Genomic DNA, 12,124 nt, shown 5'->3' with positions numbered 1-12,124 from the left:
TCTCTTTTGAGAAATCCGCTGACAGTCTGATGGGTACTCCTTTGTAGGTGACTGTCCCCTTATCCCTTGATGCTTCTAGGATTCTCTCCTTCATTTTAGTCTTGGCTAATGTAATTATGATGTGCCTTGGTGTGTTCCTTCTTGGGTCCAACTTCTTTGGCACTCTCTGAGCTTCCTGGATTTCCTGGAAGTCTATTTCCTTTGCCAGACTGGGGAAGTTCTCCTTTATTATTTGTTCAAATAAGTGTTCCACTCGTGGCTGTTTCTTTCCCCCTTCTGGTGCCCCTATAATCCAGATGTTGGAACGTTTAAAGATGTCCTGGAGGTTCCTAAGCCTCTCCTCATTTTTTTGAATTCTCATTTCTTCATTCCTTTCTAGTGGGATGTTTTGTTCTTCCTTCTGGTCCATTCCATTGATTTGAGTCCCAGTTACCTTTCCAGCACTATTGGTTTCCTGTGCATCTCCCTTCATTTCAATTAGTTTAGCCTTCATATGTTCCTCTAATTTGTAACTTTATTCCTCTAATTTGTGACTATAATCTGCCAGTTCTGTGAGCATCCTGATAAATAGTGTCCTGAATTGTGCTTCTGAGAGGCTGGCAATTTCTTGGTCGCTTAGAGTTATTGGCTCTGGGACTTTGACTTCTTCTCGCGCCATCTTTCGGGTTGTTTGTGCCTGTTCCATAGCAGGATCAGAGCCCTAAAGTGTTCACTAGAACAGGGCAACTAAGTCGCTGGGTTGTGACGCTGTGTGTGGGGGCGGGGTCAAAGAGGGACTCTGGCGTCCTGTCCACCACCTGCTGCCATGGCCCTCACCGGTGCCGCAGTTGCTGCCGTCACCGGGCCCACGCGTTTCGTCCCACTGCACACGAGTGTGCCACCACCATCAGCCCTCTCCCCCTGGGGCCTGCGTGGTCTGTCTCACTGTGCGCGAATATGCGCCCGCGGTCTGCTCCGCACCCCAACTGGTTCCCGTCTGCCTGCGCGCCTGGGTCGAGGGCCCTGTCCTGCCCGACCCTGCTCGCTGCTGGCTCCGCTCCTCTTACCGTCCCCGTTGAACAGTTAGATGTAGTCGGACTTCTGTATAATTCAATTTTCTGTCCTTTGATTGTGTCTTTGTTTCTCCAAACCTTTGTTGTATGCAAACTTGGTTGTGGGAGAAGGCACAGTGTTTCCACCTCTGCCTCCATCTTGGCGGAAGTCTCATACCAACTCTATTTGTTGTTGAAGGAAACTCTCTATTAGTACCATAATTGAGAAGCCCATAATCCTTACCATAATTAGAAAGTAGTCAAAAAATAAATACAAGGATAGCAAACAAAATGATGATATTACATTCCAGCTTGAAACCTATTGGCTTGAGAAGGCTCTAGGCCTGAGTTTTTTCTTTCTCTGTTTAAAAGGGACACTCAATAGTTATAATAATGAAAGACAGACTTCTAGCAACAAGCTGAGATTTGGGGGGGTTTTTTGGTCAGACTGAAAAAGAAATGGAAAGAGCAGTACTCTCTCACTAGTACCATGTGAGGTATTCAAAATTTAACCAAGACAGAACCATGTTAAGTTATTTTCCCTGTTACCAGAAGTGTGTACCCCAATCCACATGAGATATGCCCACACAGCTACAGCCATCTTGTAGACCCCTCTGAGTGTTAGAGCATTGACTCCATGCTTCAGGCTGAAGCCTGCTTCCCAGCAGAGTTAGGGGGTTCGGGGTGGGTGGAAGAAAGGTCTTAGCCCCGGATCATCTGACAGTAGTCACTAGAAGCTCTGTGGCAGACTCTGGCCAGCAGAGTCCACTTGTTGTGACTGCAGATGAGAACAAATGCATAGGCTACAGCAATCCTGTGGAGAAAAGGGGGACTGCATGGCCACTCTCTCAAGGGGAGAGAGGGTGCCCCAACCCTCGCCTAGACAAGCTTTTATTGTTTTTTCTCGGGTCTTACATCAAAGGATTTATTATCTATTACATAGAAAATTGTTGTCCACATTTTAGGTACAGTCAAGGAAATGAAAATAACAAATGCAGAAGGGAAAGGCAGCGAGCTGATTACCTCCGTCCTTGGGAAAATTTATGAAGGTTTTGGAAATTACATTGAAGATAGGCAGTAAACATCCACTGTTTTAGACCAGGGTGAGGGAGTTTTAGCAAGAGCAAGCCATAACAGTCTGTATGCATTTTCTAGGCCTGATTCCCACAGAACAACCCGGTTTGAGGGTCTGGCTCCTGCCCACCACATTGCTTCTGCAGGTTTTCCATACAGAGCTGAGTCACATTTTCCAGACCGAAACAAACTGGTCCCCTACAAAGCTCAGGTCCTAGAGTCAGACCTCATTTGAATCCTCACTGTTGTCACTTGCTGACAGTATCATTTTGGCAATTCCTAAATCTGAACCTCAGTCTTCTCATCTGTAAAATGGGAATAAACATGTCCACCTTAAAGAGGTATCATTAGGCTGAAATAAGCTCAATTTGTCCTGGGCTTGGAGCCCTGGAGAATGCTGTGATTAGACTGCTTTTGTCTCCATTCTTGTCTCCCCAGCCTAGAGGAATTCAAGCTCTGGGTAAAGCACCTGCAGCCCGATGGAGGCAGCAATCTGCTGCAAGCCCTGAAGAAAACATTTGCTCTGAAGGAGCTGGATTCCCTGGTGACCATATTAGGGAGCTGGTAGGTCTCCTTTCCTAAGCAGACAACAGAGTACATGAAGGGGGCCAGAGAATCAAACCAGTGTTTGAAGGAAGATCATCAAGCATGACCCCTGACACATGCTTGATGGAAGGATTGTGTTCGTGGGTCATCTGTGCACAGGACTATCAGAGCAGGCCAGGTCTGTGCTTTTACTCTGCCCTGCATCTTATACAAGTGACCTGGCACACAAGGGGTAGGTTAGACTCTGTAGATGTTCCCTAGAAAGTATCATTTTGCTCTTGTATGTCCTCATACTGGGGTGCTCCCTTCTCTTGTTCTGTCTTTTCCTCAGCCCAGATCAGCCTGCTGAAATCCTGTCTGACTATATCCAACAGTCCACCACGGGCAGGGACCTCCACATCCACATTGTCACCTACAAATGCGATGATCAGGTGCCCCCTGTAAGTACCTGAGATTTTCTGAGTGTTCCCTTGGATTGGTCATAGTGGGCGGTGCCAGCCTGTAAGGCTCTATATGTGGACAGGCCCCAAGCTGTGGACCAGAGCACTACTCTCTCGTACCTAGATCTCCATTTGGTAAGATGGGAAGTCCGGAGAGTTGGGAGGTTCGGTCAAGGAGAAAGTGTTTGGTAGCTTTGGTATTGTCCTAGTGAGAGTTGACCCTGCTGCCATCCCACAGGCTGTCCTAAAGAACTTCGCAGAAGCTGTTGGGGGCCACTATCACTGCTACACTCCAGGGACAGAGGTATGATCACTGCCCCTGCTCTCCTCCCTGTCTGCCCCACTGTGTCTGGGGACCTGGATCAGGACAAACCATGCTATATGCTTGCTTCCCCTCCCTCCCCCAAGCTCAGTGGCTTTACAAAGGTATAATCAGATTAAAGCGAATATGTGGGAAGAACTGGGACATGAAGTCACAAGAGATCCTTTGGTCAACATGTACAATGAACCAATTACACACCAAGGCTAGAGCCTTTTTAAAAAGCCTGGTGGGTAGAATTCTGAATCTATCCAGTTATCATGAACATGGCCTCCACCTCACCTCCGCTCCCATCAAAGCTGGCTGCCTCAGTTCCTTCTCCTAGGTAGACCTCTGCTCTTGCAGGGGACCTACAACAGTCAATTCTGAGTGAGCAATAGATTCTATACAAATCCATCCATTAATGTCCTTGTCCCAGTTAATAATGATGTCACATACCATGTGTCCACCATGGAGGGAACAGTTAGCAAATGTGTGTGTAAATCCATTTGCAGATTGAGAATCCAACCATCCTTTCAGCTAACAGGTTGTGTCTTGCCTGCTAACTGTTAATAGCCATAAGTAAATGAACAACTGCATCTCACAAGTATGTTCAGGTGTTACAATAAAACTGGCTGTTTTAAGAAACATTTTTATTTTAAAACCTGTGGCCCTCTTATCTGTTGTTTTTCTAATAGATGGAAATGTGGGTACAACAAATTTTATTGTATTCTTTAATATGAGCAAAACAACAGTGCAGGGATGACAACTGTCTCTGCTGGGAGGTAACAGAGCGGTGAGGACTGTGGTGAACTAGGTAGCACCAGCCCCACCTGAAGAGGTGCCCCTGCTCAGCCCCTGCCAGTCACCTTTGTAGCAATGTGACCCCAATCTTGCCAGATTCTCAAGTTTTCAAGAAGAACCAGACATCTGGATTATTTTAAGTGTGTGATTTCTTTATAGTTTTTTAATAAGGTGAAATTTATCTAACATAAAGTTAACCACTCTAAAGTGTAAAATTAGTGGTATTTATACTATCACAGTGTCATGCAACCACAACCTCTATCTACTTTCAAAACATTCTCATTTCTCCAAAAGGAAATCCCATATCATTAAGCATCACTCCCCACTGCCCCTACCCGTAGTTCCTGGCATCCACTGATCTGCTTCCTGTCTCTGTGGATTTACTTAGTTTGGATATTTCATTTCACCTTTTGAGTCTGACTTCTTTCAGTTAGCATAATGTTTTCAAGGTTCATCTATATTGTAGCAGGTATTAGTAATTCATTCTGTTTTATGGTGATAACATTTCATTTTTTGGATATTCTAGTGTTTGGTTTATCTAGTCATCAATCTCTGGATATTTGGGTCATTTATACCTTTTAGTGATTGTGAACTGCCGTGACTATTGGTGTGCAAGTGTCTGAGTCCCTGCTTTCAAGTTTTGGTGTACATACCTAGGAGTCCCAATGCTTGGTCATAGAGTCATTCTGTTTAAGTTTTTGAGGAGTCACCTAACTGTTTTCCACAAAAGTGTACCCTTTTACATTCCCACCAGCAGCGTTATAGTCCTTGTAAAATTATTATTGTACCCTACTAAAGGGTATAAAGTATTTCTTCACATTTTTAAGGTTAGACAACCCTTCAGTTGGTTAACACTGCAGGCCAGGACTGTACAAGTGGAACACAATGCATTTGCAAGTTCTGTCCCATATACATGGACCCCAGTTTATAATGTCAAGTTTAAACAGTCAGCTCTAGGAACTGACATCCCTCGTTGCCCTCTTGCCTTGGCTACTACCAGTAGCTAAGTGACATCTGGATGGCCTCTTGCTCCTACCACCCCTAGATCTGCACCAGCTCAGACACTGACCAGTTACTGGTGGAAATCCAGAAGGCCCAGAGCCTACTGGGCCACATCCAAGCTGTATGCTACAGTGCCCCGAGTGAGGAGCTGACAGGCATCATGAAGGAGGTAAGGGTGAGTGAAGATTCTGGGACCTTCTCTCTGAGGCAGTCAGCAGGTCTCACTTCACTTTCCTTCTTCACCTGTCTGTTGCCCCACCATGTCCTAAAAGTGAAATAAGGCAAAGCCTTGGAGCTCTGAGCTGATGGGTCAGGTGGACCTTCCACTGCACCAGAAAAGGTCCTGGCAGATCTTCTAATTAAAAACTGTGTTTCAGGGAAAGGTAAGCAGGCTCTTGCCGCCTCTACCACCTTCCCCTTCTTCCACTTTGGAGAATAATGAAAACTTCAACCACACAGTATAGACTGTCTAGAAGATGGCTTTTACCCCAGACCTTCATTCAGGGGCAAAGTCTCTGCTCTGGGACAGATTTAACATGGGCACAACAGCACAAGCACCATAAAAGCTGTGCACTGTTTAGAAGGGCACAGCAAACTTAGCTGTGGACAGAAGAGCACTGGGGTATATTTATACTGGTTGGTTAGAGTGAGAGAAACATAGCACCTACACTGGGGTCTTAAACTCTAGTTCTAGCTCTTCTACTGATTATACATAATCACGATGACATTAGTATTATAATTACAATAGTTCTCATTTACTGAGCACTCAGTATGAAGTGGGCACAGTGCTTAATTCTCTAAATGCCTTATTTTATCTTTGTAACAACAGTCTTCTGTAGGTAGATTATTATCCCCCACTATGTTACAGATTAGCAAACTGAAGTTAAAAGCTTAAATAATGTGCTTGGGATCACTGAGGTAGAAAATAATTGAGTGTAATTGAACCCAGGTCTGTCAGATGGCCAAACCATTGTTAAGAGTTTCCCCAAATGAAATGCTTGTGCTACATGTGGTTTGCAAGATTGTAAGGTTGTATGGATTAATATTTTTTAAAGGTTTTATTTATTTATTTTTAGAAAGATGGGAAAGAGAGGGAGAGTAACGTTGATGTGCAGGAGATACATCAACTGGTTGCCTCTTGCATGCCCCCAACTAGGGACCTGGCCCACAACCCATGCCTGTGTCCTGACCAGAAATCACACCAGCAACCTTTGGCTTGCAGGCCAGCGCTCAATCCACTGAGCCACACCAGCCAGGATAGATTACTATTTTTAATGTTATATATTTAAAACTAGCTCATTATGATAGTAATAGATCTTTCTAAAATTATTTAATACAAAAAAGGAGTCTATTTTTAAAGTAAATCAAATTAAATATTTAAAAGATTTAATGTCGTATACTTGATTTAAAAATAAACTGAGTACATAACAGTACAGTGGTATTCAGATATAACAAAATTCATGAAAACAATGTTCAGCTATCCAAAGTTTGGGAACTGCTGCTCTATGTTTTACTCCTGCATGAGCTGTGTGTGATTTAACCTCTCAGAACCCCAGGTTTTCAGTTTATAAATGTGGACAAGGGAGGCTGTACTAGATGAGGGCTCCCTACATGATTTTGGTGTAAAGTTACTTTTTCATTCCCTGAAGCCCTGTGTTTTGAGTCCACTGAGGGGCCACCTGTGATCAGGAGGCCAAGGTGCTGATATTAATGCTAAAGGTGGGGAGGGGGCCAGGAGGATGAGTAAATAGAGTTTCTGGAAACATCTTCCTCTTTCCCTGGAAATTCCAGAAAAAGGGGATGGGACTGGTGAAACAAGAAGACAACACTGCCTTTAATTTACCGGGTAATGTTTTAAGATTCTCCCTCCCCTTGGGTGAACTGGGCTGGTGGGGGAGACTGAGGACTTTGCAACTCTAAATTATGATTGTGTAATGGGGATTTTTCATTTTAATTTAGATTTCCACAAAAATTGCACAAGGGCCCCTCAGAGGTCTCTTGCCTAAACCCCCAAAGCATGAAGCTCCCCTCACAATTGAGTTCCCAAACTTGGACAAGACTTCTGCAGAATGGCTAATGGACAATGGCCTAAAAGGTGAGTCCCAAAAGAGGGCAGAACCCAGAACTCAGGTCACTGACTAACAACCAGTAACCCTCTGGGTCTTCATGAGTCATACCTTAAACTCCACCATTTCTTTTTACAGCCAAGAAGCTAAGCCTTTATCAGGTTCTGGCACCCAATGCATTCTCTCCCATTGAGGAATCTGTGCCTATTCTCCAGAAAATGGTATCATCAACTATCCATGAGGTGACTCAGATCCAGAGTTCTCTCCATCCTCTGCAGGGGAGCTTCTTTGTGACATTTCCCTTCTTAAGTGTTTAGAAAATAGAGTCATAAGGCAGAGCCTGGGGATCATGGGCAGACTTTCCATCCATCTGAAAATAAAACTTGGGAGACGGGCAAGAGGGAGTAAATTGGGTACTACAGTTAGCTCCCATGTAAAGGTTTTCCTCTCTCCCACTCTGAACGCCTCACTCAGACTTCAACTTGTATGGACTTCTACTTCAGCTCCTACACTATGTTAATATGTGTATTTGTTACATATCTAAATCTTACCAGAATATGAGCTCTTTAAAAGAAAAAACCCTCTATCCCCAATATGTAGTACAAGTAAGGCAGTCAATGACTGTTTACTGGATGACTGAGTGGTTGGAAAGAAGAAAACGAAGAATGAATGGTTAGATGGATGAAAATGTTGGTGAATACATGGAAACGTAGGCAGATGTATTTATGTATGTATGTGTGTGTGGAAATGTGCACAGATGGAGAGGAAAAATGAAAGGATGAATGATAAGATAGAATAAAAAAGATAAAAGAATGAAAGTAAAAATTAAAGTAAGGGTGGAAAGGCAGAGAAATGGAAGGAATAATGAATGGAAAGATGAGTGGAAAGACAAATATAAAGATGGAAGAATGAAAGGGAGGAGAGATGGACAATTCAAAGCAGGGGATAGATGAATGACTAGGTAGATGAAGTGATACTTCAAGATATGTATATGACAACTTGGTGGAGGATGAAAGAATAGATGAAAAAATTTGATTTTCATAGTGTCCGTAAAGGCCTGAGTTCCCAACTCTAAGAACCTGTGGCCAGTGTATTTTTAAGGTCTCTCACGATTATTACCTAAACTTCCAGCCATGTTCTGTAATCAAGACTCCAGTGTTCAAAAGGGCCTCCTGAGATGGCAGCCTACGTGCTGTCAGCATGTTCCTTCAAGGGCCACTGTCCTGATGGTTCTCTTTTCCAGCTCCAGACACAGCAGTGACCTGTGGGGTGCGGGTGGGGGCCATAATCTGACCCCACATGTGGTCAGAGTCCCAGTGCCCAAATTAAACTTAAAATTCTTCCTCACTGTGTGTACCCCCTCCTGGCCATACCTGAGTGCAGAAGGCAATGGTACAATTTCAATGGCATGATGGGACAGTGAAGAATGTTCATGTGGACCTGCCCTTCCTCTATGAGTACCAGGTCAGTGATGGGTCCAATCAGTCAGTATATGGGATGTGGGAAAGGGGAATGGGAGGAAGGTGCCAAGTAATGTGGAGATGCCAAGCCATTGACTGAATTCTCTTGTAAACTGAGACTGCTCCTGCAACAGGCACTTCTGGAGCTTTCTCCACCCCATCCCCAGGCAGAGATCTGGATGCATCTAACAAAAGCAAAAAAAAAAAAAAATTCTAATCCTTTGGGACAGTGTCTACCTCCTCCCCCCTTAAGGGGTAATAAAATACTTTGACTCTTCTCTTCATGGTCTTGCAGCAGCAGCCTTGTTCATGATTTAGTGGAATGTTCATACTGCCTTGATACACATGGCCTTGACACACTATTCCCAGAAGCTAACTGGGATATACCCCTTTCCTCACAGCCCCTTTAATCAGCCACCCTTTATGCAGTTGCTCACTCTGGCCCATTGGTTTGCAGAAACAGCTCAGCAGAGTTATGCGGATGTATGAGAGGCGGATTGAATGGCTCTCATTGGCCAGCAGAAGAATCTGGGGCACCGTCTGCGAAAAAAGGTACCTTTCCCCAAGTAGTATTTTTGTCCTTCATGGATTTTGTGTGTAACAGCACTTATCCAACTCATAGATTCCCCATTAGTAACACTAGAAGCCATTGCTTACTTACAGTAAGAATGAGCAAATCACTCAACAGAACTCTTGGGAGAAAAGTCACCACTCTCATTGTCAACATCAATAACATCATTCATTGTGTTATTCAGGATTATTTTAGTTAAGAAGCAACAGAAACTAAATGAAAATTGGCAGAAACAAACAGTGAAGTCTGGTTAAGGTAACTGAAAATTCCAGAATAGATTTGATAGCTGTCTTCAGGCATGGCTCGATCCAGAGGTTCATACCTGTCAGGAATCTATCTCCATTTCTCAGCTCTTTTTTTTTCTCTTATGGCTTTGTTTTCAGGCAGACTTCCCCTCCAGGTGGCAAGGTAGCTATCTTAAGCTCTCAACTTACTTTCTACCAGTTTTAGCACTCCCAGAACTTGGGGCATGGGTCCATCCATCAGCTCTTCACCCTGGCCAGGGTAGCATGATGGAACATTGCTGAGGGTCAGATGCTCACTCTCAGAGTTTAGGCTAGGGTCAGCTCTACCCACAACAAATGGACTGAGAGAGGCAGAGGTGTTTCCCAAATGAAAATCAGGAAGCTATTGCCAGAAGAGGTAATGGGCAGTGAGTAGGGAGAAACAACGGGTGTCCATTATGACCTTTATTATCATTCCATACCTTTTTTGATGTGTTAATGTTACAAAATAGTATCCTTTATAATACTGTACATCTATTATATCCTTTGGTTCTTTTTTAAATTTTTTATTTAATTCTTGTTCAAGTACAGTTTTCTGTCTTATATTCCCAGCCCTGCCCGCCCCCCGCCCCATGCTCCCCACCTCCCTTCCATTTCTACCCCCCACCCTTAGTTATTGTCCATGTGTCCTTTATACTTGTTCATGTGAGTCCATCCCCTTTTCCCCTATGATTCTCTCCCCTCTCCCCTCTGGACCCTGTCAGCCTGTTCCGTATTTGAGTGTTATTGGTCATATTTTGCTTGCTTGTTTGTTTTGTTGTTTAGATTCCTGTTAACGGTGTATATCCTTTGATTCTTAACACAACCCTATGAGGAGTCATATTATAAGTGCTTTATGGTAAACATACCAAGGATCAGAGAGGTTTTGTGACTTGCCTAAGGCCACACAGAAAGTAGGACTTGAACCAAGGTCCTCTGATTCTAAATCCAGTGGATTTTCTTTTGCTAATCATAGGTGTTTCAAAATGAGAACAGAGGGAAGAGATGGGACTATTACATTTGAAATAGTAAAAGGAGAAGGCTGAATGGGGCTGGGGATCTTAGAGCAGAAAAAGGAAACAAGAAGATACAAACATTTCCCCAGAGGCTCAGATATACACAGTTCTACATCTAACTTGTTTACCTTGTTTCTGTTTTTCCTTCAAAGACCCCCAACCTGTCATAATATTGAATCCTAGCACTTTAAACAAGGAAAGGTATATAAATCATTATATGCAGCCTCTGCCCCTAAACCATCTCTACCATAAGACTTTATTCCATGATAGGACCTCCCGAGAGAAGGTTCCGCGACCCCTTAAGTCTATTGTTGTAAACCCACATCTGCTGACCTCAAACCACAGAGAAGATTTTGGCCAGCTGTGAATCTGGCACTTAAAGTTACCCTGGAAAACACTTTAAATAGTAAAATGGAACAAAATGAACACTATCTGAGAGATTCGGTTCTCCTCTTAAAGCTTGTGTTTCTGTTTAGGGTGGTTATACTGCTCGATATCTCTGCGACCAATTCCATGTACATTATTCATATCCAGCATTCCCTGCGACTTCTGCTGGAGGAGCAACTGTCCAATAAGGAAACTTTCAATGTCATCGCGTAAGCTCCCAGTTCCTGGTTGGGGAGGTCAGTGTGCATGTTTTCACCGCTGGGCTGAGGCTCCTAGAAGGGAGTGGACGACAGGTTCTGAGCACCCACCCTCCTGGTACAGCCATCAGTTTATCTGATTCGAGTGATCTTGATTGGGGCATTGAATAATTAAATGGTTGCAGAACAGTCCCACGGAGGCGAGGGTAAAAAGCAGCCCCAAAACACACTGCTTGATCAACAAGGATAAAGTAACTCCGCCCATTGCCCCATTTGGCCTCCAAGCTGATAAACACAAGAAAGAAAAAGAAGGGCCCCCAGGCATGCTCCAATCTTAGTTCCCAGTTTGGATCCAATGAGGCACAATATTTCATTCAGGATTTCAATTCTAAATTTTAATTTTACATGTAGCTCTGTATAATTAAATTATATAAATTAAATTAATAAATATAATGTATATTTAAATTACACATTTTATATGTAAATGATTTTATATCTGAATTTAAAATATAAATATAATTTTAAATATTTTATACATATTTAACTGTTTTTAATTATATATCACTATATATTTAAATTGCATGTAACTGTCATATATCAATATTAAAATTATATATAATTTATAAATAATTTAAATATCTACAGTTATATATAATTTCAATATATACATAATTTTATACATATTTTTAATTGCATGCCATTTTAACTAATTAAGAGAGAAAGAGAAAAGGAACCCACTTAAACTATACATTTTTACATGACTTCACATCTAACAGGGAGTGTTCTAAACCTATTAAGTCAGCAGTTAATGTTGTATATTATTCTGCACCGGGGCCTAATCTTCCTAATAAATTCTATAGAAAAAGTGCTTGTGCAAAGATGTTAGACAATGTTTTCATTCATTTATTCATCTATTCATTCATTTGTTGAACAGCTTTCTGGAAAGCCTGCTGTGTGCCAGTTACTGTG

The 12,124-nt window shown here is 42.8% G+C and overlaps 1 protein-coding gene across 1 annotated transcript in view; it reads left to right on the top strand.

Moving 5' to 3' along the window:
* Positions 1-12,124, top strand: part of VWA3A (von Willebrand factor A domain containing 3A) — a 93,598-nt gene that overhangs the window by 59,480 nt on the left and 21,994 nt on the right. Inside the window, 9 exon segments of the mRNA XM_037055788.1 lie at positions 2,544-2,669; positions 2,983-3,091; positions 3,330-3,395; positions 5,239-5,364; positions 7,155-7,290; positions 7,400-7,503; positions 8,645-8,725; positions 9,179-9,273; positions 11,048-11,167. Of these exon segments, the coding sequence (XP_036911683.1) occupies positions 2,544-2,669; positions 2,983-3,091; positions 3,330-3,395; positions 5,239-5,364; positions 7,155-7,290; positions 7,400-7,503; positions 8,645-8,725; positions 9,179-9,273; positions 11,048-11,167 (963 nt within the window).

The sequence above is a fragment of the Sturnira hondurensis genome, unplaced genomic scaffold (assembly GCF_014824575.4).
Source record: "Sturnira hondurensis isolate 20B ecotype Veracruz unplaced genomic scaffold, ASM1482457v3 Scaffold0008729, whole genome shotgun sequence".
NCBI classification, from domain to species: Eukaryota; Metazoa; Chordata; class Mammalia; order Chiroptera; family Phyllostomidae; genus Sturnira; species Sturnira hondurensis.
Note: the sequence above shows the minus strand (reverse complement) of the source record. Positions and strands in the feature narration are given on the sequence as shown.